Below are 26,234 nucleotides of genomic sequence, written 5' to 3'. Positions count from 1 at the left end.
ACTGCTTGTAGAATATACACGAGTTACTTAATTATAACCGCAAGATGGACACAGTACTCTTACAGTACAGACATCTGGCAGACCACACCTTAACCATGTGATCGGTGTTGACTTCACCAGTATTACAGCGTATCAGCATCATGTGCCCCTGATATGATGCTCTGAGGAGGACACATTTCCACTATGGTATTCTTCCTAAGAATACAGAAGCTCAATTTGATCCTGAGAAAACACTAACCGAACCCAAATAAAGGACTTCCTGTAGAATAACTGAGCAGTACTTTTCAAAAATCTTAAGGTCATGAAAGACAAAGACCAAGGAACTGTTACAGATTGGGAAAAAACTAAGGACACATGACAACTACATGCAAGGTGGGCTCATGGGTTAGATCCTAGAACAGAAAAGGGCCACTAGCAGAAAAACTGAAATCTAAATGTAGTCTGTATTTTAGTTAATAGTATTGTACTAGTGTTAACTTCTCAGTTTTGGTCATCATACTATGGTTGTAAAAGATAGTAACGTTAGAGAAAACAGGGCCACGTTAGAGGAAACAGGTTCTCTTCTATAGAAACTCGCTGTGCTATTTAAAAAGCCTCATAGGTAGAGCTTACTATTTCTCACACCTGTTTACAGATGTCACCCTTCCTCGCCTTAAGGCCTTCATACCTCAGCTCCTGTCAAGGCTGCACATCGAAGCCCTTCTCCATGGAAACATAACAAAGCAGGTGGGTGATTGAGGTTTTAGCAGTCTTTTATGGATCATCGAACAAGAAAATTTTCCCCTAGTCAGTCTAAGACTACTGACCACCACGGTGTGGCTACATAAGCACATTAGTGTTGACTCTGCCTTCTCTGCTCTGTGGTGGATAGTCATGGAGGGTATAGGGAAGAAGAATGATTGTGTTTAACTCTGGACCTCCTTTCACGACTGTCTCCTGTTACTGCCTGCCTCATGTGGTCCTTGGAGGAAATGGGAATAATTATCCCTAGGATAATTATCCCTAACTCTGTAGGACAGCAGGACTGTGTAGTGGATAAGAGCACATGGTGGAATCAGACCGCCTGGATTCCAGTCCTGACTCTGACACCGACTAGTTATGTAATCTTCTGAAAATGTCTTAACCTTTCTGTGTTGTTTCCTTATCAGTAAAATTAGAGTTATGAGGATTAAATTAAATAGTAGATTCCAAGCATTTGGCACATGGAAAGCATTTGAGAATTCCCGTGGTAGTTTATCTTAAGATCCCACACTCTCTACCACTCTGCTGTATTGCCTACAAAACAGTATGCCAAGGCCAGGTGCTAGTAAGTGGCTGAGACAGTATTCTTCCCCAGGTCAGTTTTCTTCAGAGTAAAGCCTTATGCCTGTTTCTTTGCTTTGCTCTAACCCCAGGTGTCTCTGGTGAGGGTACCTCACTTGAGACCAGCTTTCCCTCACCAGTGCCTTTTCCCCAGCCTTGAGCTCAGTGCCAATGATTGTCTGGGTCTCTGTTTCTCTTCGTTACCACCATACTGACTGCATTGCAAATTGACAAGTTCCGTTTTTATCCGTTTGAATAGGATCAAGTTTATTAAGATTTAAAAATCCACTTTTATGATAAACTAGGATAGTTTATTTCACAAGCATATTGTTTCCATATTGCATGGGCTATTATCTAAGACAAGATGCGTATGTGTTTTTGTAATGGGCTCTGACTTATTTTCTTCCACAGGCCGCATTAGGAATTATGCAGATGGTTGAAGACACCCTTATTGAACATGCCCATACGAAACCGCTCCTTCCAAGTCAGCTGGTTCGGTATAGAGAAGTTCAGCTCCCTGATAGTAAGTGGACATGTTATATCCTTAGTAATGGACTACGTTGACATAATATCGTATGTGATTACAGGCGGGTTGAATTCACCTGGATGATAATGTGTAGTTTATGGTGAAGATCTACTGGGATCCTCTACTGTTTATAGAAGTATGGCTAAAGGTAGATAATTCTGCAAGAAAATTCTCTGTAGGAGGGCCAAAGAGGTGAAATTGGAGGTGGGCAATTGTTTTGAAGAGAATCATACTGGAATTGACGGGTGATTGAGTGTAGAGGAGTTAGGAAGCAAAAAAACCACAAAACTAAAGAAATGTTGACTATGAAGCATGAAATAAAGTTGAGTCTTTGGCAGAAGACTCACAGGTGCAGATAACAACATGTATTTATTACATGCTTTTTTTTTTCTTTTTCTGGGCTTTTCATCTTTTCTAGGGCCGCATCTGTGGCACACGGAAGTTCCCAGGCTAGGCGTCCAATCGGAGCTACATCCCCGGCTACGCCACAGCAACTTGGGATCTGAGCCACGTCTGCAACCTACATCACAGCTCACAGCAACACCAGATCCTTAACTCACTGAGCAAGGCCAGGGATCAAACCCTCGACTTCTTGGTTCCTAGTCGGATTCATTAACCGCTGTGCCACAACAGGAACTCCTACATGCATATTTTATAAGGAACTAACAGAATTGATAGTAATATATTAGAATTTGCAATATTGGTTACTTTTGCATTAACAGTGGTTTCTTTTGGTGTATATATAACTCATTAAGCATTATTTTATTATTGTTCAAAACTGTATAGTGGGAATATGTTAGACCAGGGATGAGGTTTTTTTTTTTTTGCCAAACTGGATTATTGGCTGTTCCCCAAGCATGCATATGTGTTCTCTGTGCTTTTTTTCCCCTGCTATTTATCCTCCTAAAATAGTCTCCCTCCACCACCTCCCCTTCCTTCCTAATGGACCTCTGTCTGTACCCTGTTCATCCTTACAGGCCCATACTCCACAAGACTTTTTCTAAAAAGTAATCACTTCCTCTCTGAGCTCCTAGCACAGGTTTTCTGAACCTTTCCTTGTCTGAGCTACTCAGCACTTCTTCTCTTGCATCAGGATTGAAGTGTATCTCCATCTCCCTTGTTAGGCTAAACATTTCTTAAGGCTGGCGTCTGTTTCTGGCTCACTTAAGTAGTTGCTAAAGCAACTGAAACATAGCGTTACCTGAGGATCTCTTTGTTAAACGCTCAAAAATACTTGAGCACAGTGCTGCTGTTCTGCATGGCCTGTCATTGCAGACCTGTGATAGTTCATTCAAACTTCTGTTACTTTGCTCCCTGGTCACTGCAGTATGGCAGAGAAGAAGAATCAGGAACTGCCATTCAGAAACCATAGCTTTTGGTCATCAGGCCAAGTGGGGCCAGTCTAGAAACAAAATTTCAAAGTGAGATGTTTACAGTGTCTCTTTCTACTGTACTTCCTTTCTCTCTCTTCTCCTGTGGCCCCCTCTCTTTTGTCTCCCAAGTGCCCTCCCCAACTGCCCTGTGCTCAGAAGTAACTCAGTTTACATCTCATTCTCCGAATGCTAGGTGTTAGGAAATCATAATAATTTAGCCAGCTGATCAGATGGTAATGTCCTAAATAGTTCCTCACTTAATGGTCCATGGAACAAAATTTTCCATTTAAAAAGGAATATTTCAGGCATTATGAAGGAGGAGGCGTTTGGGACGCGTATGAAAAGTCTGCAAGTGTGTGGGGGAGATGGACTTACATCCTGGGTTCCCCTTCCTCTTCTGATGAGGGGAACTTAGTGCTGCCAGTATATGACCAGAAAGTTTGACCCTTGGTCATGCTTAGACCCGGTCAGGAAAGTAAATAGATGACATACAACTCTAGGCTGCTCTGTCTCCATTTTTTGTTGATGTCTATCTAAATTAGCATTTGTGGAAGTAAGCAAACACAGTGTTACTATTATGTCTGAGAAGTCTTATTTGTGAGTCTTCTGTAGTACTAAACACTAAATACTGTGTGCATTTGCTTGGTCACATTTTCTGCTCATGAAATAGTTATCAGTTCATAAAGCATAGTCATCTATATATATAACTTTGATGAAATACTTGACCAGCATATTTGAGTTTTCGTCTTAGCTCTCCACTGTTTGACTTTGTCTCCTTGGATAAGTCACCCCACGTCTCAGAATCTTAGTTTCCTCATCTCTAAAGTGAGATGTTAGAGAGTTCCCTGGTGGCTCAGCAGGTTAAGGATCTGGCATTGTCACTGCTGTAGTCCGGATTTGATCCCTGGCCCAGGAACTTCCTTATGCCAAAATATAAAGTGAAATAAAAATAGGAGATCCTGCCATGGCTCAGCAGGTTAAGGACTCAGCATTGTCTCTGTTGAGGATGTGGGTTTGAGCCCTGGCCTTGTTCAGAGGGTTAAGGATCCAGTGTTGCTGCAAGCTTCAGCATAGGTCACAGACATAGGTCAGATCCAATGTGGCTGTGGCTGTGGCATAGGCCTCCAGCTGCAGCTGCAATTCGTCCCCTAGCCCTGGAACTTCCGTATGCTGCAGGTGGCCATATAATAAATAAATAAGTAAAAAATATAAAGTGAGATGTGAGTCATTTCTAGCGTTGTACACACTTGTGTAAATGTGGGTTTTGGTAAACAGTTTTGGGAATAGGATGCTAAATAGATAATGGCACAACTACTAATTTTAAAAGTTATTTTGTGTGGTTATAAAACATGGGTGGTATTTCTGTCGAGATTCTTATAGATATTAGCTATTTCTAATATAATGCATACACTACATTACAGATTTCATTAATTATGAATCTTATTTAGCATTATTTGTTGGTCATAAAATGGGTCTTTTATAAGTTTTTTGCCCTTTAAAGTCAGTGAGTAGGAGTTCCCATTGTAGCCTAGCAGATTACGAACCCAGCTAGTATGCATGAGGATACGGGTTTGATCCATGGCCTCGCTTGGTGTGTTAAGGATCTTGTGGTGCCGTAAGCTATAGTGTAGGTCAAAGACATGGCTCGGATCCCACGTTGCTGTGGCTGTGGTGAAGGCCAGCAGCTGCAGCTCCAGTTTAACCCCTAGCCTGGAAACCTCCATGTGCTGCGGATGCCGCCCTAAAAAGCAAAAAAATAAGTAAATAAATAAAGTCAGTGAGTGTTCATCGAGAACCTCCCAAATGTATATCACTATATTAGGTTTCCCTTGGGTAAGGTGAGTTTCACATTCTTAGTAAATTAATTGTAGTTTGGAACTGCCCCAAGACACCAACCGAATTGAACACATCCTACAGCTGAACGAAACATTAACCTTATTAAACTCTAAATAAGTTTCTTAACATGTTGCTCTCTTCTTGAAACTTCTTAGGAGGCTGGTTTGTTTATCAGCAGAGGAATGAAGTTCACAATAACTGTGGCATCGAGATATACTACCAGACAGACATGCAGAGCACCTCCGAGAATATGTTCCTGGAGCTCTTCTGTCAGATCATCTCCGAGCCTTGCTTCAACACCCTGCGCACCAAGGAGCAGCTGGGTGAGGGCGAGGGGGGATTGCAGGATGCCACGGAGCCTGAGGGTCCGCCGTTGCCCTCGAGAGCATCCTCCACACATGTACAGTCCCCTAGCATGGTGCTTCAGACATGCTCTACTCAGAAAGACTGTGACAGGCTTGTTTGTGGGGAATCTACTCCAAGAAGATAAGCAGTTAATATCATGGACATTAGAGCCGTTCTTAAGGAGATGGCACTGTTGATATTACATGCGTGTCAATAAAGAGGTTATTTTGGGGAATGGGGGTAGGATGCTAAGGGAAGACTATTACAGGTGACAAGGTGGGAAGCAAGCCCACCTGGCTTAAATCAGAGAAGCTTAGATTTACTGATTTGGGGTTCCCTGAGGGAGCAGCTGTTTTCCTTTATTCATCTTTGTATCCGAAACCTGCGGCACATAGAAAGTACTCAGTAAACATCTGTTGAGGAAATATTTCAGGCAGAGTTTTAGGCCCTGTTCAAAGCCTTGGAGATCCTGGCAGGTTTGATCAGTTAAGGAAAGGAAGAAGCCCCCGTTATATACTTTGAGTAACCAGTGAAAAAGGATTTGGTTGAGTCTCCTTAAGTAACGATCTTTTTTTACATAACCGCTATACTAGATGCTGGACAGCGAAAATGGGATAAGTTATGGATGGTCCTTCCCTTCCTGGAGCTCACAGCCTAATCTGGAAGGCAGACGTGAAAGGAATAATTTAGTATAGTGAGGTGAATGCTGCTAAGAGTGTGCAAGGCCAAAGCTGGAGAGGTGTGATTCAGGGCAGAGCATCTGGAAGAGGCGAGCCTTAGGAGAGGCTCACAAGGTGACAGTGGAAGGATGACTTTCAGTTCTTTGGTCTCTTAACGGTTTGTAGTCTGAGTGGAGTTGGTCCAGGAATGGACAGTCTAACAAGAACTGCGATAGTAGAAGCAGATTCACGTAAGGAACTTGAATGTGAAAGGAAGGTGAGCTGGGACAATGGTTAGGGGCTGAAAATGAGTCCAGCATTTCAAAGTGATGACAGTAACTTCAATATGGATTGAACCAGCGGACAGTGAGAAGCTCGGGAATCTTCTGTTGCAGTGATGAAGAAGGGTTTTATTTTTTTAAGAAAGAGGTGGAGTTCCCACTGTGGTGCAATGGGTTAAGAATTCAATTGCAGCAACAGCTTGGGTCATTGCGGTGGTGTGGGTTCGATTCTTGACCCGGCACAGTGGGTTAAAGGATCTGGCATTGCCCCAGCTGTGGTGTAGGTCACAGCTGTGGCTCAGATTCAGTCCCTGGCCTGGGAACTTCCATGTGCCTCGTGTGGCCATAAAGTAGAAAAAAAGAAGCATTATCTCCAACTTCCTAAATATTCTTCAGAGCTCTTCTGCTCTGTCCTTAGAAGTGGAAGCTATTTTAATTGCTCAGTTCTCCAGAGGTGAATAATATAAAGCCCTAAAGTAGATTTTATTTGCTCTGATAGGATAATATTTGAAAGATCAGAAGTGTCCATGTCTCAAATGCCAAGGTCCTGATGGCTGGCGATTGTGTTTCAGGCTATATCGTCTTCAGCGGGCCACGCCGAGCCAACGGCATCCAGGGCTTACGGTTCATCATCCAGTCGGAAAAGCCACCTCACTACCTAGAGAGCAGAGTGGAAGCTTTCTTAGTTACCATGGAAAAGTCCATAGAGGACATGGCAGAAGAGGCCTTTCAAAAACACATTCAAGCCCTAGCAATTCGTCGACTAGACAAACCAAAGAAACTGTCCGCAGAGTGTGCTAAATACTGGGGGGAAATCATCTCCCAGCAATACAACTTTGACAGAGGTAAGACCATATTGGGGCCCCAACATGCAGTCATGGAAGTGGGATACTTGAGGACATTGATGCCATACTACAGAATGGTGTTTGTTTTGGAGGTGATGTTCCAGTAGGGTTTGGGAGGTGGGTGGAGGCAGAGCCCTTCTGAAGAACTGTTATTTAACATAACAGTTTTTCCTATTAGAAACTTTTTCCTTTTTTTTCCCCCTCCAACACTAGTGCTGGATCTGTCTGTATGTCATAATAACACTAATGATAAGCCCCAATTTCATTTTTTATGTTCAGTCAGTATGCCCCTGAGGCTCTGAGCACAGATCTGTAGGCCTCCATTTCCTACAACTCTAAACAGGAAATGCGAACATTGAATTCTTGAGGCAAGTGCTGCCCTGGAGGCACAGGGCTTCAAGCATTTGCCTTTAGGAATCGCCCCAAATTTGTCAGTGCTCTGGATTTGGGAGAGCTGTGCTCCCCAGAGTCCCCTGCGCATCAGCTCGTTTTGCTTTTCTTAGAGCAGAGGTTAAAAATGGAGTGCGCCCACATGAGGGACATGGAAGGATTGGCCGACGGGCACCTGCTGTATAGCACAGACGGTGAACCTGTGTTCTGTGATCTATGTGGGAAAAGAATTGGAAAGAGAATGGATGCATATACATGTATAACTGAATCATTTTGTTGTACAGCAGAAATTATCACAACCTTGTAAATCAACTTTACTTCAATAAAACAAAAAAAAAAGAAAAGAAAAGAATGGAGTATGCTCAGCTACACTAGAAGCCGGGAGATTTGGGTTTTAGTCTCATTCTGACACCAACGATCTCAGCCAGGTCATCTTTTGGGGGCCTCTCTTTCCTCACCTGTAATTTTTCTAGCAGTTGGATTCACTGTTAATGATAATAGTACCTATCACTTATTGAGCATTTGCCATGTGCCATGGTGTTGGGTTATTGTCAGTTTAAGTAGTTGTTACCCCCAGTTTCCAGATGAGGAAACAGGCTCCGAAAAGTTGAAGTGACGAGCCCAAGACCCAACAGCCCCTAAGTGGAGGGCCAGGATGTCCTCTTACAGTTTACTTGAGATGTATCTCCTCACTACTTGTAGGAGCAGATGATCACTTAAAAAGATGGATATTTAAGAGTGTTGGAGTGAAGTATGTTATCATTTAGTGCAGTATTCTGAGCTACTTAAAATGGAGATATTAATAAATTTTTGTTTGCTTACTTTTTTAGATAATATAGAAGTTGCATATTTAAAGACACTTACCAAGGAAGATATTATCAAATTCTATAAGGTAAGTTCGGTTTGCATATTTAGATTTTAACTGATAAGGAAGTATTACATGCAGTGTGTTGTGTGTTGCTGCTTTGAACCCATTCAGGCAGGATTTATGAAGGCATTTTTATGGACTTTTTTGTTTGTTTGTTTGTTCTTTTAGGTCTGCACCCGTGGCATATGGGGTTTCCCAGGCTAGGGGTCCAATTGGAGTTAGAGCTGCTAGCCTACACCAGAGCCACAGCAACACAGGATCCGAGCTGCATCTGTGACCTACACCACAACTCACTACAACACCAGATCCTTAACCCACTGAGCGAGTCTAGGGATCAAATCCACGTCCTCATGGTTACTAGGTTCACTAACCACTGAGCCAGGACTGGAACTCCTGAACTTAAATATTTTTGACACCAGTACATCACTGTTAGGAACAAGAGACCTCTCCAATTGAACCCAGTGCTGTCTTTTTCTCTGGACCAAGAGCAGTGATGGTCGGTCCTTCCTGGCTTCCAGACCTACTACTTTCGTTACCCTATTGTTTTCTTCTCTCTGTTCCATGAACGGTATTGCTAAGCTTTTGGTGAGAAGAAAGAGCAAAGAAAATAAGTAGAACTTGAAAATCAAATTATTTTCCAGTCTTTCTGACAATTTTAAATTATCTTTATCCTCTTAGGTGTCACTGTAGCTCCTTTTTTATTTTCTTGCTTTTAAAGGCCACACCTGCAGCTGCAGCATATGGAAGTTCCCAGGATGGGATGGAGTCAGAGCTACAAATGCTGGCCTACACTACAGCCGCAGCAACATAGGATCCGAGCCATGTCTGCTACCTACAGCACAGCTCATAACAGCACTGGATCCCTAACCCACTGAGCAAGGCCAGGGATTGAACCTTCATCCTTATGGATACTAATCCAATTTGTAACCCACTGAGCCACAATGAGAACTCCCTCCTTTTTTAAGTAAATGATTACTCACCTTTGAACTGTGTTCAGAGATCTTATGAGTGTTTTCTTTAATTGAAATATAGTTGATTTTGGAGTTCCCATCGTGGTGCAGTGGAAAACAAGTCTGACCAGGAACCATGAGGTTGTGGGTTCAATCCCTGGCTTTGCTCAGTGGGTTAAGGGTCCGGCGTTGTTGTGAGCTGTGGTGTAGGTCACAGATACAGCTCAGATCTGGCATTGCTGTGGCCGTGGCCGTGGCGTAAGCTGGCAACTGTAGCTCTGATTCGACCCCTAGCCTGAGAATCTCCATATGCCACGGGTGTGGCCTTAAAAAAACAAAAGACAAAAAAAAAAAAAAAAGAAATATAGTTGATTTACAATGTTGTATTAATTTCAGGTATACAGCAAAGTGATTCAGTTATTCATATATATTCTTTTTCATATTTTTTCCATGTAGGTTATTAGAAGAGATTGAATATAGTTCCCTGTGCTGTATAGTAGGGAAACAACTTTGTTGTTTATCTATTTTATATATAGTAGTTTGCATCTGCTAATCCCAAACTGGAGATCTTGTGAGTTTTAAATTTCCTATGCTCAGTGCGAAAGTCTGTCAAGAGAAAAGAGAGGCACGACCATTAAAGTTTTCCCAGTGCAGCTTTTAGAGGTCTATACTATCTAAATTTTCCCCACCTGTAACAATTCTTAGAGGAAGAGTAAAAAAATTTTTTAAGTGGACATGTAAAGTGTAATAAGCATACTAAGGGCAGAAATTAAAAAGTTATGCTGCAATGGAGTTGTACCTAAATTGTTACGTATCTCCTTTGTGATGTATTTGTGTAAAATACTTTTATGCCTACTTTATAGGACATGATGCAAAATTAAACTCTGTAATTACCATAGTGCCTTAGAATTATACCCCATCTTGTGTTCTTAGCCATGTCTCCTGGTTCATATCTGACTTATTAGATACTAGGTTTTTTGTCAAGAACTCAGTCCTGCTTTGTGCTAACATCCCTGGGAGGGGTAGCACCTGCTTCCCATTGTCATTTTTTCAGGGCTGTGTTGTAACTGCCAGAGTCGGTACTTGCAGTTCTCATTAGGATGATTTTGTGAAATTAGTTGTACAGTGAAGGCTGATGAGATCGAATTCACCACTCTTGGTGCTATGTGGGAGAGTGAGGAAAAGGGAATAGTCCTTGACTTGGAGTTGCTTATCCTTTCATAGAGAAAAAGGGTAATTTTCATGGTCTACCAATTACATTTCTTCCCAGATCCTCTGCAGAACGACCAGGCTTAGATCTTTAGAAGCAAACTTTTTACTCTAATCAGTAAGAAACTCTCAGATGAGGGACTGTTACTGGAAACAAACCTGGGCTGAGCTCCTGAGAGAGGTGCTTCTGCCAGCTGGCAGGAGCCATGGTCAAGTTTGTGTGCAACCTCAGCAGGGCGGCCATTGCAGCTGCACAGGACCAGGCTTATAATAACTGTTCCATAAATAACTGTGAGTCACTTTGGCTGTGTTGATGATCTCTTCCTCTGAGGATATAAAACATTAGTTCTGGCTGACCCATCAGGGGAAGCTACATCACAACCTAAGTTTTCCCTTTGGAAAAGACAGATGCAGGTCCAGCATTAAGGAAGGGGTGGAGACGTACTTCCTGACAGCATCATTCTGCCAACCAACCACTCCTGGCATTCTTAGTAGTAACTTAGGGGAGCCCCTCAAAGCAACGTGGTAGAATGGAGAGAACAGAGAGACCTTACTTCTGGCACCACCCATTATGAGCTGTGCAATTCTAGCAAGTCATTGTACCTCTCTGCATTTCAGAGTCCGAGTTTCTAAAATAGGAATCATCATGATGCTTAGCGTACAGAAAATCAAGTGAGCTAACATAGGAGAGGGGCTGATACAAGACAGGACTCAAGAAATGTTAGTTTTATTCTCTCTTGGTACATGAGGAACCACAGCAGTGCCCCGATGTGGAACCTGAGAAGGTTCTTGGTGGAGCAGACAGTGTGGTCATCCCTTTACTAAGCTCAGACTGTTTTCTCTGCAGACACTATCACTAGGTGCAGCCCTGCATCCCACCCTGATGAGTACCTTTCAAGGTTTTCAATCCCATGGTTTTATTAGCCCTGGGACCTTGAGCACTTAATCTCCTTGGGCTCAGTTTTCTTGTCTGTAAGGTAGGGTTAAGAATAATTCTTGCCTGCCCTCCTAATCTTCGTAGAGTTTAAATGAACTACTGTCATTGAGGGAAAAGATAGAGAAGCATCTCTTCTGTTTCTGACTGTGTGAGAGCTGATTCCTCATCGTTGTAAGGGAGCACCCCAAGTTAAGTTCTGCGGTAGAGCGAAAGGGTGACCTTGCTCTTCTTTCCACCTAGGAAATGTTGGCAGTGGATGCCCCGAGGAGACATAAGGTGTCTGTCCATGTTCTTGCTAGAGAAATGGATTCTTGTAAGTATCAAGACTTGACTTTTTAAAAATTGTGTCTTTAGGCACATGGTACCTGTCCCATGCCATAGCCACGTCCTTTATAGAGCAGCAGGAAGTAAAGGGGCCTGGAAGGGAACTTACTGGGCTCTGGGTCTGTTCTATCAAAGCAAAAATGAGAAAAGGGAAAGAGTGAGGCAGTGAAGGAAGTTGGACACCAGATGGCAGTGCTGAGCCAGCCACAGCTCGGTAGGAAAACCCTGCCAGGTGCTGGGAGGACCTCTCCAAAGAAGCAGCGTGGAGCCCTGCACGTGGGGAGGGAGGGCAAGCAGTGTATCTGCTCTGTCCTTGCCATCTCCTGTCTCTAACTGGCCAAGGTTTGCCCCGTAACCATTAACTCCCCCAGATTTCTGGGTTCTTTTACTGGGTCCTTCTGGGTGGTCAGAGCCTCAGAGTCCAGTCAGGTCAGACCTCGTCACTGAAGCAGCTTCGGCCAAGGCTACTTAAGCACAGTAACATCATGAACCATCATTGGGGACACTCTGGATAGAAGGCCGGACAGGCAACAAGGCCTTGGGGAGGCTTGAAAGGATCTGAGAAGTACATGAACCGGGCCTGATGCTGTTTTTTAATGAGCTGAGTCTGATTCGCTTTTGTTTGTTTTTGGTGAAAGTTGTTCTCATGTGCTAGTATCAATAAGTGCAAATCACTAAACCTTTTGTTTTTTTTTATAGGTCCCGTGGTTGGAGAGTTCCCATGTCAAAATGATATAAATTTGTCACAAGCACCAGCCTTGCCGCAAGTAAGAAACGTAAATGTCAGTTAGGTTACACTGTTAGAGGACTTGCTGCTCAGAAGGAACTTATTCACTAGGACACATAAGACCTAGAGGTTTCAGGTCATCTTCGGGCATCCACGGTCGTGTTACTCTGCAATGAGTTGTCTCTGGCCACACTTGTCCCCAGCCTTTTCCATGGTGCTTATGCATTTTAATCATCTGGGAAGTTTGTTTGTTTTTTGTCTTTTTAGGGCTGCACCCAAGGCATATGGAGGTTCCCAGGCTAGGGATCCAATCAGAGCTGTAGCCATTGGCCTACACCACAGCCACAGTATTGCCAGATCCAAGCTGCGTCTACAACCTACACCACAGCTCATGGCAACACCAGATCCTTAAACCCACTGAGCAAGGCCAAGGATCGAACCTATATCCTCATGGATGCTAATCAGATTCATTTCTGCTGAGCCAAGAAGGGAACTCCATCATCTGGGAAGTTTGTAAGAGGAGAAAGCTGGCAGTCTAAGCAGGTCCTTGCCAGGTGGGCATACCAGCCACTTGTGCTTGCCAAAGCCTCGGTTCTGAGCTCTCAGTGTGCTCGCCCGTAGTGCCCAGAGGAGCCAGACATCTCTCCTCTGGCCCAGAGTCCCAGTGGGGACACTTGCCATAGGTTTGCATAGATCCTCTGGCCCTACTGAGGAAGAGAGGTCAGCCCATATACTGTGTAATATATGGCGTAGAAACTGTGTGTGTGTGTGAGAAAAAAAATTGTATGCCCTGTTCAGTCTGCTCTTTAGGCTAAATACACTAAGGAAAACTTTTCTTCTTTGCAGCCTGAAGTGATTCAGAACATGACCGAGTTCAAGCGTGGTTTGCCACTGTTTCCCCTTGTGAAACCACATATTAACTTCATGGCTGCAAAACTCTGAAGATTCCCACGGACGGGAAAGTGCAAGTGGATGCATTCCTGAGTCTTCCAAGGGCTAGGAAAACCGTCTTGTCCACTTTAATAGTTTCTCATTAACTATTAGAGAGACAAACAGAAAAAAAAAAAAAAATTGTCAAATGTCATTATGTAGAAATATTAAAAATCCAAAGTAATTAAATTACAAAATCTTATAGATGTAGAATATTTTTAAAATACATGCCTCGTAAATATTTTAAAAATTTTCTTTTCATTACTAAGAGAAAGATCCCTTATATAACAGTACTTAAAATGATGACTGATATTCCTATAGAATCTTCCTTATTCTGTAAAATAGTCACTTGTCAGAAGAAAAATATGTTAGGTTTTTTCTAAAAGGCTCCTGGGTTGACAGAAAGACTTCAAAACATATAGAAAAGTAATACCTTTTTAAAAACTGATCCTCAATTTTGCGTTCTACTTAATGGTTTCATGTAAATAATGGAGAACATTACATTTGGCAGATAATGAACAAAGCAATGTAATTTTCTTTTATTAGTGAAACTGCTGATTATATAAGGCATGGTTTTAATCTTTTTATAAAATTTGAACATTTTTTATTCAAACTAGTAAAATGCTGGAAAACACCCTACTTATTTACAGTGCTAGAAATAGACGTAACCTTACATCAATTTTGTCCCAAACTGAATTTCTCAGGATTACTGTGATTTGTTTCTTTCTGATTGAATTATATTGACGTTCTTTGTTGTTCATAGTTGGTTTGCAGTGTTTCATCGGTGTCACTTTTTTCCATCAACACGTTGTTATATTTATTTAACAAGTACAAGTAGGGTCAACTACAGATCCCACTGAGTGTGTGACATGCTTTTCCAACATCAGCTATTCTAAACACCTGTAACTTCTTACTACCGTGAAATTGCAGTCAGTATACAAACCAAAATATTCACCCTGTTATGAATATAAAAACAACAAGTACAAAGACACCTTTTTGGAGGTATAAAAAAGGAAAACCTTGAATTCTTAAATAGAATGATCTCCACAGAGACTCTCAAATCCCTTTTTTACTACCAGTCTAATATTGCCTTAAGTGTTAAGTTATTTTTTTTTTTTTGAATGTTTAAATACAAACATGCAAACACAGAGATGATGACTGGAGTGAACTTTAAAAAAAATTTTTTTTCACAAGATACTATTTTAGATGAAATTGTTACTGTGGATTTAACAGCTGTCTTGAATTATTTACTGTTATTAAAACTTCAAGAAAAATTGGAAACATACAGGCACTAGTAAGTTAAGTGGCCCTGTTGTCCACTCACTCAGGCAAAGTAAAGAATGGCATTTTCAAATGACATTTTACCTTCATGTCCATTGATTTGCCAGGACTTCTTTCTGTAGAGTTATGTCTTTTCACATCTTAAGTTTTCACATTTGCCATTTTTCCAAATAATCTGAATTTGGGGCAAGAATGATAATCACAACTGTGGAGGCTGCTTTCACGAGCGGGGCTCCGTTTCTACCATCAGATAAATGTGGTGCTGTACCTGTCTTTTTATCCCCACCTTCAAGAGCTTCCTCGGATGAAGCCTGTCTTTGTCCATCAGAAGGTACGTGAGTCATCACCACTTCCTTCTGGTTTTATGCACTTGTAGACTATGCAGCTTTTCATCAAACTGCAAGTATATTATATACAAGAGAGATTGAAAAATCAGTCCTGAGTGTTTAAATCCACCACTGGAAGAGTGACTAATCCACCTATACCTTTTCTATGGAGAATTATGTGCTATTGGGTAACTTTTAGCTCTTTAAAGAAAAAGGGGGGGGGGGTGAAATTTAACAGCATCACTTCTATGAGAAAGTCCCATGGAGAAGTCGGGTCAGAAAGGCATCTCGTGTACTCTTCTAGGAACCTGTGATTGCCATTCAGCGTGCTCCAGCATTGTCTGGTTTCCAGATTGGATCTGGAGCTGCTGTTGGATCACTCAGGCATACTTAGGATTCCTCTAAATGGGTCCAAGCTGCAGTCCACGAGCAATAACAGACTACCCCGGAAACTGCTCTTTACTCTGCTTAGTAATGGGATTTGTGAAACACACTAAGGTGTTCATTACCTGTGACTTTTTAAGAAGTCTTCTTTTTCACTAGTTGATGTGGAAGAGAGAGCATGTGACACAGCCAGTATGTGGTGGAGTGCTAGGGTAATCCTGTTTACAATAAATCGCCTGAATTTCACCTCTGGAGTTTGCATTTGTATTATTTTTACAGTTTCAGTGGCCAATCCTCAGCCTACCTCTCAGCACCCCGATTAGACAATGTTTTTTGCTTTCATTGTTCCTAGGGCAGAAAGCAGTGCATTTTTTTTTTTAAAGTGAATCTGGGTAACAATGATTTAGTCAAATAAACGGGTCAATTTCACACTCTTCACAGTAGATCACTTTTGTAAAATAGAAATCTCAGTGTGAGAGGCTGAACTCCTTGCTCTGAGAGTTGTCATTGACCCCAAACCCAGATTCGTTCCAGGTATTACCAGAAAGAAAAATGTAAAGGTAGCAAAAATGCTTCTCTCCTTCCTGGCTTCTTGTTGCATCTTCCTGCCACATCTCCCGCAGCAGGTCAGGCAGATGTCTTGTCCTCGTATGTGATCCCCGTCTTGAATTCTCAGAATGTTTATGGTGAAAACCCGAGCATTCTCGCATACTTCTCTCCCTTTGTCAGGGTGGTTCCTGCCCTCTTAATCCTCCTTTGGCAGGGCCTCTGACCTCTAGGCTCCCGGATCCCTAGCTGCCCAACCAGTGCTGTTCACTCACTGCCCATGTAACCTGAGTATTGTACCGTCCGAGGCTTCTTGTTGGCAAAGATTATTAGTAGTACTGAATTGCTGCTATACTTAGCCAAGTCCACCTCTTCAAAGATACTGCAGTATTTTGTACAGCTTATACCCAGAATTAACATTAACGGACCTTGTAAAGCACTTTATAGCTTACAGATAACCCTCAGCCATCTTCCACAGTAGATCTCCCCGAGAAACCTTTGACATGGGAGATCAACGATTAAGAAAAATCATCATCATCATCATCCCAGGTGTTTAGAGGTAAAAAATAGCCTCAGAAAAGCTGAACAGTTTGCCCAGGATCATGCAGGAAGCACAGATTCAAACCTTCACTCAGAACTTTAAATCTCATTACTCCATGTGGATTTCCTGTAAGAATAGGTACCAGGTCTATTAATGGACTCATCATGGCACGATGGCAGTTGCTTTTACATTTGTATGAGACCTCCCTGTTTTCACAGACACCACCTTACTTAATCTCCCAACCTTTGCCTATTTTAGAGAAAGTGAGACCAGATCTGAGTCTGTGCGCCTCTCTTCCAGGGCACTGTTGTTCCCACGTTGCTGGGCTCCCTTGTGGCCATTTATCACCACTGCCTGCAGGATCTCCCTCCCTCTTGGGATTAGTCCAAACCCATGCCTCCTGGCTGGCTAAGCCCTTAAGTGAGTGCCAGCTCTCCTTCCTTTTGCCCCTGGAGTGATGAGATTATCTGGAATCCTTCAAGAAATTCAGAAGAGAAATGTAAAGAAGAGTCAAGTTCACTTGTAACCCCACCACTCCAAGACAACCACATTTTTTTTTTTTTGCACTGTTATTGTGCAGTCTTTTCCCCATGCATATAGAATAAGGTCATATATTCAATGTTACAATTTTTTCTTCAATAGTCTAATCTATATGGAGCATTTTCCACATGGATACTCTTGAAAAAATTTGTGATTTTTGCTGTCGTTGTTGGGGTTTTGGTGTCATGTCATACTGTCGTTTGTTTATCAAATCCTCTTTGTGGGATGTTTAGGGTGTTTTCAAACTTTGATCCATGATAAAACTCCTTGTGCAGAGTATGTGTGTGGTTTTCTGGTTATTTCTTTAAATTACTGGGTTATGAAATATATGTCATTTAACTTCTTGGAAAAATTTTAAATCTGGAGAAAAGTTGTAAAACTAGTGCAGGGTATGCCCATATACCCTGCAATCTGTATTCACCAGTTATATAATGTTTGTGGCATGTTGCTCCCTCCCTCCACCTCTCATTAGGTTGTGATGTCCTGACTCCTCACCCCTAAATCCTTCGTCACATTTCTCCTAATAACACGGTCAGTGTGTAGTCACAAGTTAGGCCTCATCCGCAGGAGGTCTGAACCTTGTCCCTTTCGCAAAACAGGAGGGAACTTTATGTATGAGGTCAGCATTCACTTTAGGAGGCCCAAATTACCCTTATACAAAAATCAGACAAAGATATTTCAAGTAAAGGAAGCCCCAAATCAATTACCCTTTAAAAAGCCCTAGGAGTTCCCATTGTGGCTCAGTGCAAACTGGACTAGGAGCCATGAGATTGCAGGTTTGATCCCTGGCCTTGCTCAGTGGGTTAAAGATTCCGACGTTGCCGTGAGCTGTGGTGTAGGTCGAAGACGTGGCTCAGATCCTGCATTGCTGTGGCTGTGGCGTAGGCTGGCAGCTACAGCTCCGATTCAACCCCTATCCTGGGAACCTCCATGTGCCGTGGGTGTGGCCCTAAGAAGACAAAAAAATAAAAAGCCCCCAAAGTCTTTAATGAAATATTAGCAACTTGAATCCAGTGATGTAAATTAAAAGTTTTTTTAAAAAAATTTTGGCCACACCTGCAACATGCAGGAATTCCCAGGCAAGAGGTCAAACCCAATGGCCATAGCAGTGACCAGAGCCATAGCAGTGACACCACCAGATTCTTTAGTCACTGAGCCACTAGAGAATTCCAAAAAGGAATTTTTTTTTTACATTTGATTTTCAAATGTTAAATCAACCTTAACATGATGGCAAAGTGGGATTCTCTAAGGAATGCAAGGTTGATATTTGAAAATCAAGTAGCATTATTTACCATAGTGACCAAATTAAGGGGGGAAAAAACCACATGATTATTTCAATAGATACAGTAAAAGCATTTTACAGAGTTCATACTAACAGCTCTCAGCAAACAAGGAATAGAAAGGAACTTCCTCAACCTGATAAAGGGAATTTACAAAATACCTACAGATAACATATTTATGGATAAAATAGTAAACACTTTGATCCTCAGATATGCACTAAGATGAGGGTGTATGTTCTCATTACTTCTATTCAAGCTTGTACATGAGGTCCTGGTCAGTAAGGACTGGGAAGAATGAAATAGAATTCTTCACAGACAGCATGAGCAGATAACAACAACAAAAGCCTAAGGACTACAGAAATGCTACTAATAATAACTGAAACCAAGGTCGTAGGAAAGGAATCAAATCAATTTTATGCCTATATACTGCCCACAAAATTCAAATTTTTTTTTTTTTTTTTTTTTTTGTCTTTTTAGGGCCACACCCACGGCATGTGGAGGTTCCCAGGCTAGGGGTCTAATCGGAGCTACAGCTGCTGTCCTACACCACAGTCACAGCAACATGGGATCCAAGCTGCTTCTGTGACCTACCTACACCACGGCTCACCACAATGCCAGATCCCCGGATCCCCAACCCACTGATCAAGGCCAGAGATCAAACCTACATCCTCGTGGATGCTAGTCGGGTTCGTTAACCACTGAGCCGCGACAGGAACTCCTCAAATATAATTTTCAATAGCACCAAAAAAGTATTTAGGAGCAAAATATTTTTAAATGTGAAAAACCTCTACAGTGAAAACTTCAAAACGTCACTGAAGGAAATTTTTTAAAGACCCAAATAAAAGGACAGATGCATCATATTCATGGCATTGGGAGACAGTGTTTTTCAGATACCATTCTCCCCATTGAGCTGTAGATTCTAAAGCAACACTTGCCAAAATTCCCACAGGCTTTTCAGGCAGACATTTACAAGCTGATTTTAAATTTTACATGGACATGCAGAGAATTTTGAGGAGCTAAAATAATTCTGAAATAGAATAAATTTATCCCTTCTGATAGCAAGGCTTATATGAAGCTATAATCAGTCTAGTGGGTATTGGCCTAAGGATAGACATATAGATCAATGGAAGAGAATAGAATCCAGAAAGACATCCCCATATTGATTTCAGTTGATTTTTTTTAACAAGAATTTCTTTTTCTTTCTTTTTTGGCTGTACCCGTGGCATGTGAAAATTCCCGTGGCATGTGAAAATTCCCAGGGCAGGAATCTAATCCAGCTGCGGCAACACCAGGTTCTTAACCCACTTGCCATAGCGGGAACTCCCATAATTGTGTTTTAACAGTTTTAATTGCTAACTACATCGGTAAAACTGGAGATTTCAATTTTTTTTTTTTTTTTTTGCAGACTTTTTTTTCTTTCATTTTTTTTAAGGCCACACTCACAGCATATGGAGGTTCCCAGGCTCGGGGTCAAATCAGAGCTACAGCTGCTGGCCTACGCCACAGCCGCAGCAACCCCAGATCTGAGCCAAATCTGTGACCTACACCACAACTCACGACAACGCTGGGTCTTTAACCCACTCATCGAGGCCAGGAATGGAACCTGCGTCCTCATGGATGCTAGTCAGATTCATTTCCGCAGAGCCATGATGGGAACTCCTCAATTGATTTTTTTTTTTTTTTTTTTTTGTCTTTTTGCCTTTTCTAGGGCCACTTTGGCGGCATATGGAGGTTCCCAGGCTAGGGGTCTAATCGGAGCTGTAGCTGCCGGCCTACGCCAGAGCCACAGCAACTCAGGATCCAAGCCGTGTCTGCAACCTACACCACAGCTCACGGCAACGCCAGATCCTTAACCCACTGAGCAAGGCCAGGGATCGAACCCGCAACCTCATGGTTCCTAGTTGGGTTCGTTAACCACTGAACCACGACGGGAACTCCCCTCAATTGATTTTTGATCAAAGTGTCATGGTAATTTGATGCAGGAGAAAAATAGTCTTTTCAACTAATGGTTGAACTGTATATCCTCATGGGAAAAAAATGAACCTGAACCTTTATCTCACAGTATATACAGAATTAAAAAGGACTATAGATTTAAGCTATAAAAGTTCTACAGGGAAACATAAAAAGTCTTTTCAAAGTTTTATAGGCAAAAATTTATTAAGATGTAAAAGTCACTAAAATCCAAGAGAAAATGGACATGATGAAGTTTTTCTAAGTTTAGAACAATCTTCTCTTCCAAAGACACCATTAAGAAAAGAAAATGGCAAGCTGCTGACTGGAAGGAGATATTTATACAATGCATAAATCAGACCAAAGTCTTACAACAAACTCATGAGAAGATGAAAATGTTAGAAAAGAGTTCAGTAGATGTTTCACTACGGGAGATGTAGGTAATGGTTAATATATATATATATATATATATAAAGATGCCCAACATCGTAAATCATTGGGGAAATGCAAATTACAACCAACAGGAGAGGCAAAACTACAGTGAAGAGGAAGATTGGTGATTGCCTGGAGACTGAGATCCAGCCATGGGATCAGGGGAGATAAGGGAACTTTTTCAGTGGAAATGTTCTCTGTCAGTAAAAAGCTAGGGAAAGTATTTTTAAAACAACCAAAATGGGATACCAGTCCATGCAGACTGGAATCATTAAAATTAGAAGTACTGACCATACCAAGTGAAAGCTTCTAACTTATGATTTTTTAAAAATTTCTCTTCCTGCTGCAGAGAGGTTGTGCTTGTTCTTTGTTGTAGCAAAAGGTCATATTTTGGAGACTATTTTGGCTGTAGATTTTGACAACTGTAAGGTATGGTGAGTTAGAAATACAGAGTTGTAAGAAGGACAGTATTTTGTTGAAGTTCACTTTTTTTTTTTTTTCCTTTGTTGGTCAACCCTTGGCATACGGAGTTCCTGGGCCAGGGATCAGATCCAATCCATAGCTGCAACCTAAGCCACAGCTGCAGCAATGTGGGGTCTGTGCCAGGTCAAGGATTAAACCTGTGTCCAGTGCTCCCAAGGCACTGCCAATCCCATTGTGCCACAGCGGGAGCTCCGAATTTCACTTTAGAATACAGGTATTGAAAGTTCACTTGATGAAGGGGATTATGAGGCAGATTTGGGGGACACTTTGAAATTCCTAAATAGTACTCAAGATGGTTTGTAAAGCAAGTGTGTTTGCATTAATTCTAAATGCCCTAGGAATCCAGCAGTAAAGCCTTTTTGGAAAGGGAATAATTTTTTAATACTTATAATAATTACTTTCTCATCTATCTGTTTTTAAATTTTTATTTTTTATTGTAGAAGGCTACGCCTGTATGTGATAGAAGTCCTTTAGCAAGTACTAATACAAACTTGCTGGTAATAAATACTATTTAAAAGCACAAGAGAAGAAAGCTAAGTACAGAGTACAGCATCTGAAAATGACAAGAGGATATGCTACTGAGTAACCTTTTGGTTATAATGTTCTGGATCTTCAGTAGCATCCAAGAGAAATTAAGAATATTAAGACCCAAAGAACAACTTCAAAGAAATTCAGGAGAATATTATTATTGGTAAACATAAGCCTGTTACGAGCCTGTTATGTTTGGTCCCTATGGCTTTCAGGTTTATCTCTTGGTCCACTTGTACCAGTTTTTGCAGAGTGACAGTCCAATATACTGAACGTTCTCATTAACTTCAGTCTTCTTCAGTCTCCAGATTAAAGTCCACCAGAAGGAGGAACTGATGAGGGCGATGTTCTGGTTACTTGAATCCACAACACCAATTGTACTTCCACGTCCCAGCTGCCCGGCTTCCCTAATTTGATCTTCCTCCCATTCCTACTTTGGATCCAGACAAGAAGCTCTTTAACTATTTGATCTCTGCCTTCAGCCATCACTGCAGATGTAATTTCTATGATTGCAATTTGATCAAGATGGGCATTCTCCTTCCCCTGCACATATTTGGTAAAGCATAAAAGATGCTGGTGTATCTGCCTTGGCCAAATCCTAAAGAGTGATCAGACTGGGCACTAGCCTGGACTTTCGCTGGCTACTCTGATTCTTCAAAGCCCTTCATTTATTAGAGGTGACTAGCATCGTTGAACGAATATTTGAACTTCATCTCAGAGTCAGGCACACAGTCAAGTCCCTAGTTTTCTCAGATATGGAACTCATTAAGGAAATGGAGGCTTTGCTTTGACCTGTTTCATGGCTAAGTAGGCTACACTTCCATAATGGGAGATTTGTTGTGGCTTTCTGAACCTAAGTCTTGAGCTAGCAGAGCCTAGACTTATTAATAGTTAGCTAACATTTGGTCAACTTGGTCTTATTTTTCCAAAACACTTTTTTTCCTCTGGTTATACTTTCCATGTATACTAATAACATAAAACAATGTACAGTGGCAAATGGGCCTTGAGAACTACTCAGCATGAAGGGACACAGCTTGCAAACCACTGCATAAAGAGGTGTGACGGAATCAACCATGGCTTCTAGCCGCCTAAGGCAGAGAGGCCTTGGGACAATCCACCCCTCCTTTGGAGTTCTTGTCTGGAAAAGCTCAAGGCTGCCCAAAGAATTTACTGTTTGTTCTAGCAGGTGTGATACCTGACACAGGCCCCTGATCTTCCTCTCTTACAGCTGTACAGCATTTTTCTGTCCCTCTGAGCTGTTTGTGTACCTCCTCCAGCTCAGAAGGGTCTTTCTCAAGGACCACAAGGCCTTTGAATTCCTTTGAAAAGTAAGCAAGAAGGATAGAGAGTTCCTGCTGGGGTGCCATGGGTTAAGGATCCACCTGCAGGGGCCTGGGAACTTCTATATGCTCCGGGTGTGGCAAAAAAAAAAAAAAAAAAGGAAGATGAAGAGGGCCTCTGTGTCCTAGCCTCTGTGGGATTAAGAAATCCTAACTTGGTAATTGTCAGCTAACAGACACAGCTGACCTGATCACTTAATACTGACCAACTCTTTTTTTTTTTTTTAATCTTTTTAGGGCTGCTCCCGCAGCATATGGAGGTTCCCAGGCTAGGGGTCTAATGCGAGCTACAGCTGCCAGCCTACACCACAGCCACAGCAACGCCAGATCCGAGCCACATCTGAGACCTACAACACAGCTCACAGCAATGCTGGATCCTTAACCCACTGAGCAAGGCCAGGGATCAAACCTGCGTCCCCATGGATGCTAGATTCATTTCCGCTGTGCCACGACAGGAACTTCAACACTGACCAACTATTTATAATTTTTCAGTTGAGTTCTCTTTAAAATATTCAGTCACCACTTCACAAGTTGAAATGGAGCTCAACTCTTTCCCCTACTGTCAGTAGTTACTGAATAAAAGCTGTTTTCATTCTTTAACATCCATCCTAGTGGATGGACTCCGCATGATTAGGTTCCACCTGGAATTTAATTCAGATACATTATTTCTGTGCAGCTGGTACATGAACTTACTAATATAATGAGCAATGGTTGTTAGTCCTGAGAAAATGTAGTGCAGTTAGGCCAGAGACCTAGCAAGTGTGTGGTTCAAGGATGCAATTTTATACTATGCTGTGGGAGCGGCCCTAGAAAAGGCAAAAAAAAAGTTAAAACTCATTTTTGAAATTTGAACAGAAAAGAAAGTGAATTAGAGATTTAAAAATACTTTCTGAGATAAACTCTGTATAAATTTCAGGACAAGATACATATCACTGACTAAAGATTCAAAAACACCAGACATTGGAAACTGCCCTGCCAGCTGTTTGGTCAATAAAATTTTTTGGATCAGCCATGCCTATATACTTACATATTATTTATGTTTTCTTTTTCATGATATAATGACAGAGCTGTGTAGTTGTGACAGAAGACCCTATGCTGTACAAAGCCTAAATATTTACCATCTGGTTCTTTAAATTAGAAGTTCGTTGGCCCCTAAAGTAGATGATCCAACATAGAGATACCATTTGCTAAGTGCTATGGTACACACACCATGTAGCACTTAGCAAATGGTGCTATGGATAATTAGCAAAATATCCAGACATGGGTGTTCAGAATAAGGTGATGTTTTCTGCCACTTCCTGGCATATTTTTCTGGATTAACTGAGGTAGTGTTACAGTACCTGGCCTGTACCTATCTTTATTGAGTTTATTATTCTCAGATATAGCACACATATTTTTAAAGGCAGAGTATCCCAAGAGGCATGGCCTAAAAGGGCTTAGTATTATATTTTAAAGTAAACTTTGATTAGATTTTAGCTATACAAATAACATCTACTAATTGAAGACATTACATTTTGTAGAACATGGTTTGGGAAGCACTGCCTACATCCTTGCTGCTGTGGACATCCCCTGAGAGTTTGCTAGTGTGACCAAACAAGAATAAACACTCATCACCCAGTTATATGAATGAGTTAAGTCACAACCCACTGCAGTTGCCCACCAACAGCACACCCAGAAAGGAATTCACAAAAACACAGGATGAGGCACTCTGAGCTTTGGATAAATGGGCCCCTAGATAATTAGATACGTATCTCAGGAAGAATTTCAATGACCCCGGGTTCTTGAATCTTCCAATACATAAGGGTGCTAAATTCATCACCCTTAGCTATCTGTTCTGTGTGATTAGTAGATGTGTGCCAAAATTTTTATGTATATACTGGCTCCTCCCTTACCTCCAGAGACGTTTACTCAAAGCTTCGGAGTAGCTGTCTCCCGGGCTGTCATCCTCAGTAAGACGCTGAATCAAACTAACAATTTCCATGTTGCACATTTTCTTTTAAGTTGGCGGTTTTGGCAACCGTGAAGGAACCCAGAGCAAATTTCTCTCCTTCACCTGAACTCTATGTGGATCTAAAGCCATGGTACTGGCAAGGGCTGCCTTGTGCCTATCCACCTCCTTGGCCATTGGGTAAGTCTCTCCTGGCCATTGGGTAAGTCTTCCCATCTTGGTTGACTGTCTTGAGTTTTGTTCAGTGGTTGGTAAACTCCTTGCTGTGAGGAGTAGGTTTTCCTTGAATTTAAGGCAGTTCAAGAAGAGGTGCTGGGAGTTTCCCTTGTGGTGCAGAGGAAACAAATCAGACTAGGAACCAGAAGGTTGCAGGTTCCATCCCTGGCCTCATTCAGTGGTTAAAGGATCCGGTGTTGCCTTGAACTGTGGTATAGTTCCCAGACGCAGCTCGGATCTGGTGTTGTTGTGGTTGTGGTGTAGGCCAGTGGCTCTGATTCGACCCCTAGGGAACTTCCATATGCCACAGGTGTGGCCCTAAAAACCAAAAAAAAAAAAAAGAAAAAAAAAGAAGAGGTACTGAATTCTCAGTCGAAAGACACTGAGAAGATTTGGACTTGGTGATGGGTAAGGAGCTAATCTGGTATGTTTCCTTGAATTGTCTACTTTAGCAGAGTTTTTTGGAATAAATGTAAAGATATGAGAGCTTTTAGCTTTGAAGATAAGGGACAAAAAGCTGCTCTTGACTGGTCATGGCTTTTTGAGGCAACTGAGAAATTTACAGGAGTGGCAGAGGCAAGTCCTCGTACCATGCCCTGGTCCCATAGGAAAACCCAGTCATTAAAGATTCGCTTGTATGGGGAGCCATCCAGTGCTCTGAGCTCCCCTGGTGGTTTTAGTCTGCTGGAGGGAAAAACAAAGACACCTTTCTAGGAGGAACTTGCATTATCTCCCTGTGCCTTAAAGATGTAAATGTTTGGGTTTTTTTTTTGTTGTTGTCGTTGTTGTTGTTTTGTCTTTTGTCCTTTTTAGGGCTGCACCTGCGGCATATGGTCCCAGGCTAGGGATCTAATTGGAGCTATTACTGCAGGCCTATGTCACAGCCACAGCAACGCCAGATCCGGGCTGCATCTGCAACCTACACCACAGCTCATGG

General features: G+C 41.9%; 1 protein-coding gene across 7 annotated transcripts in view; it reads left to right on the top strand.

Annotated features, from left to right (window-relative positions):
• Positions 1–17,399, top strand: part of IDE (insulin degrading enzyme) — a 114,537-nt gene extending 97,138 nt beyond the window's left edge. For all 7 annotated transcript variants that reach the window (XM_001925381.7, XM_005671285.3, XM_021074000.1 and 4 more), the window contains 8 exons: positions 635–726; positions 1,714–1,825; positions 5,193–5,360; positions 6,895–7,167; positions 8,388–8,449; positions 11,762–11,834; positions 12,545–12,612; positions 13,419–17,399. In XM_001925381.7, coding sequence (XP_001925416.3) covers positions 635–726; positions 1,714–1,825; positions 5,193–5,360; positions 6,895–7,167; positions 8,388–8,449; positions 11,762–11,834; positions 12,545–12,612; positions 13,419–13,514 — 944 coding nt within the window. In that variant the 3' untranslated portion in view covers positions 13,515–17,399. The remainder of the gene's footprint in view (positions 1–634; positions 727–1,713; positions 1,826–5,192; positions 5,361–6,894; positions 7,168–8,387; positions 8,450–11,761; positions 11,835–12,544; positions 12,613–13,418) is intronic.

Source organism: Sus scrofa, chromosome 14, assembly GCF_000003025.6.
Source record: "Sus scrofa isolate TJ Tabasco breed Duroc chromosome 14, Sscrofa11.1, whole genome shotgun sequence".
Classification (NCBI taxonomy): Eukaryota; Metazoa; Chordata; class Mammalia; order Artiodactyla; family Suidae; genus Sus; species Sus scrofa.
Note: the sequence above shows the minus strand (reverse complement) of the source record. Positions and strands in the feature narration are given on the sequence as shown.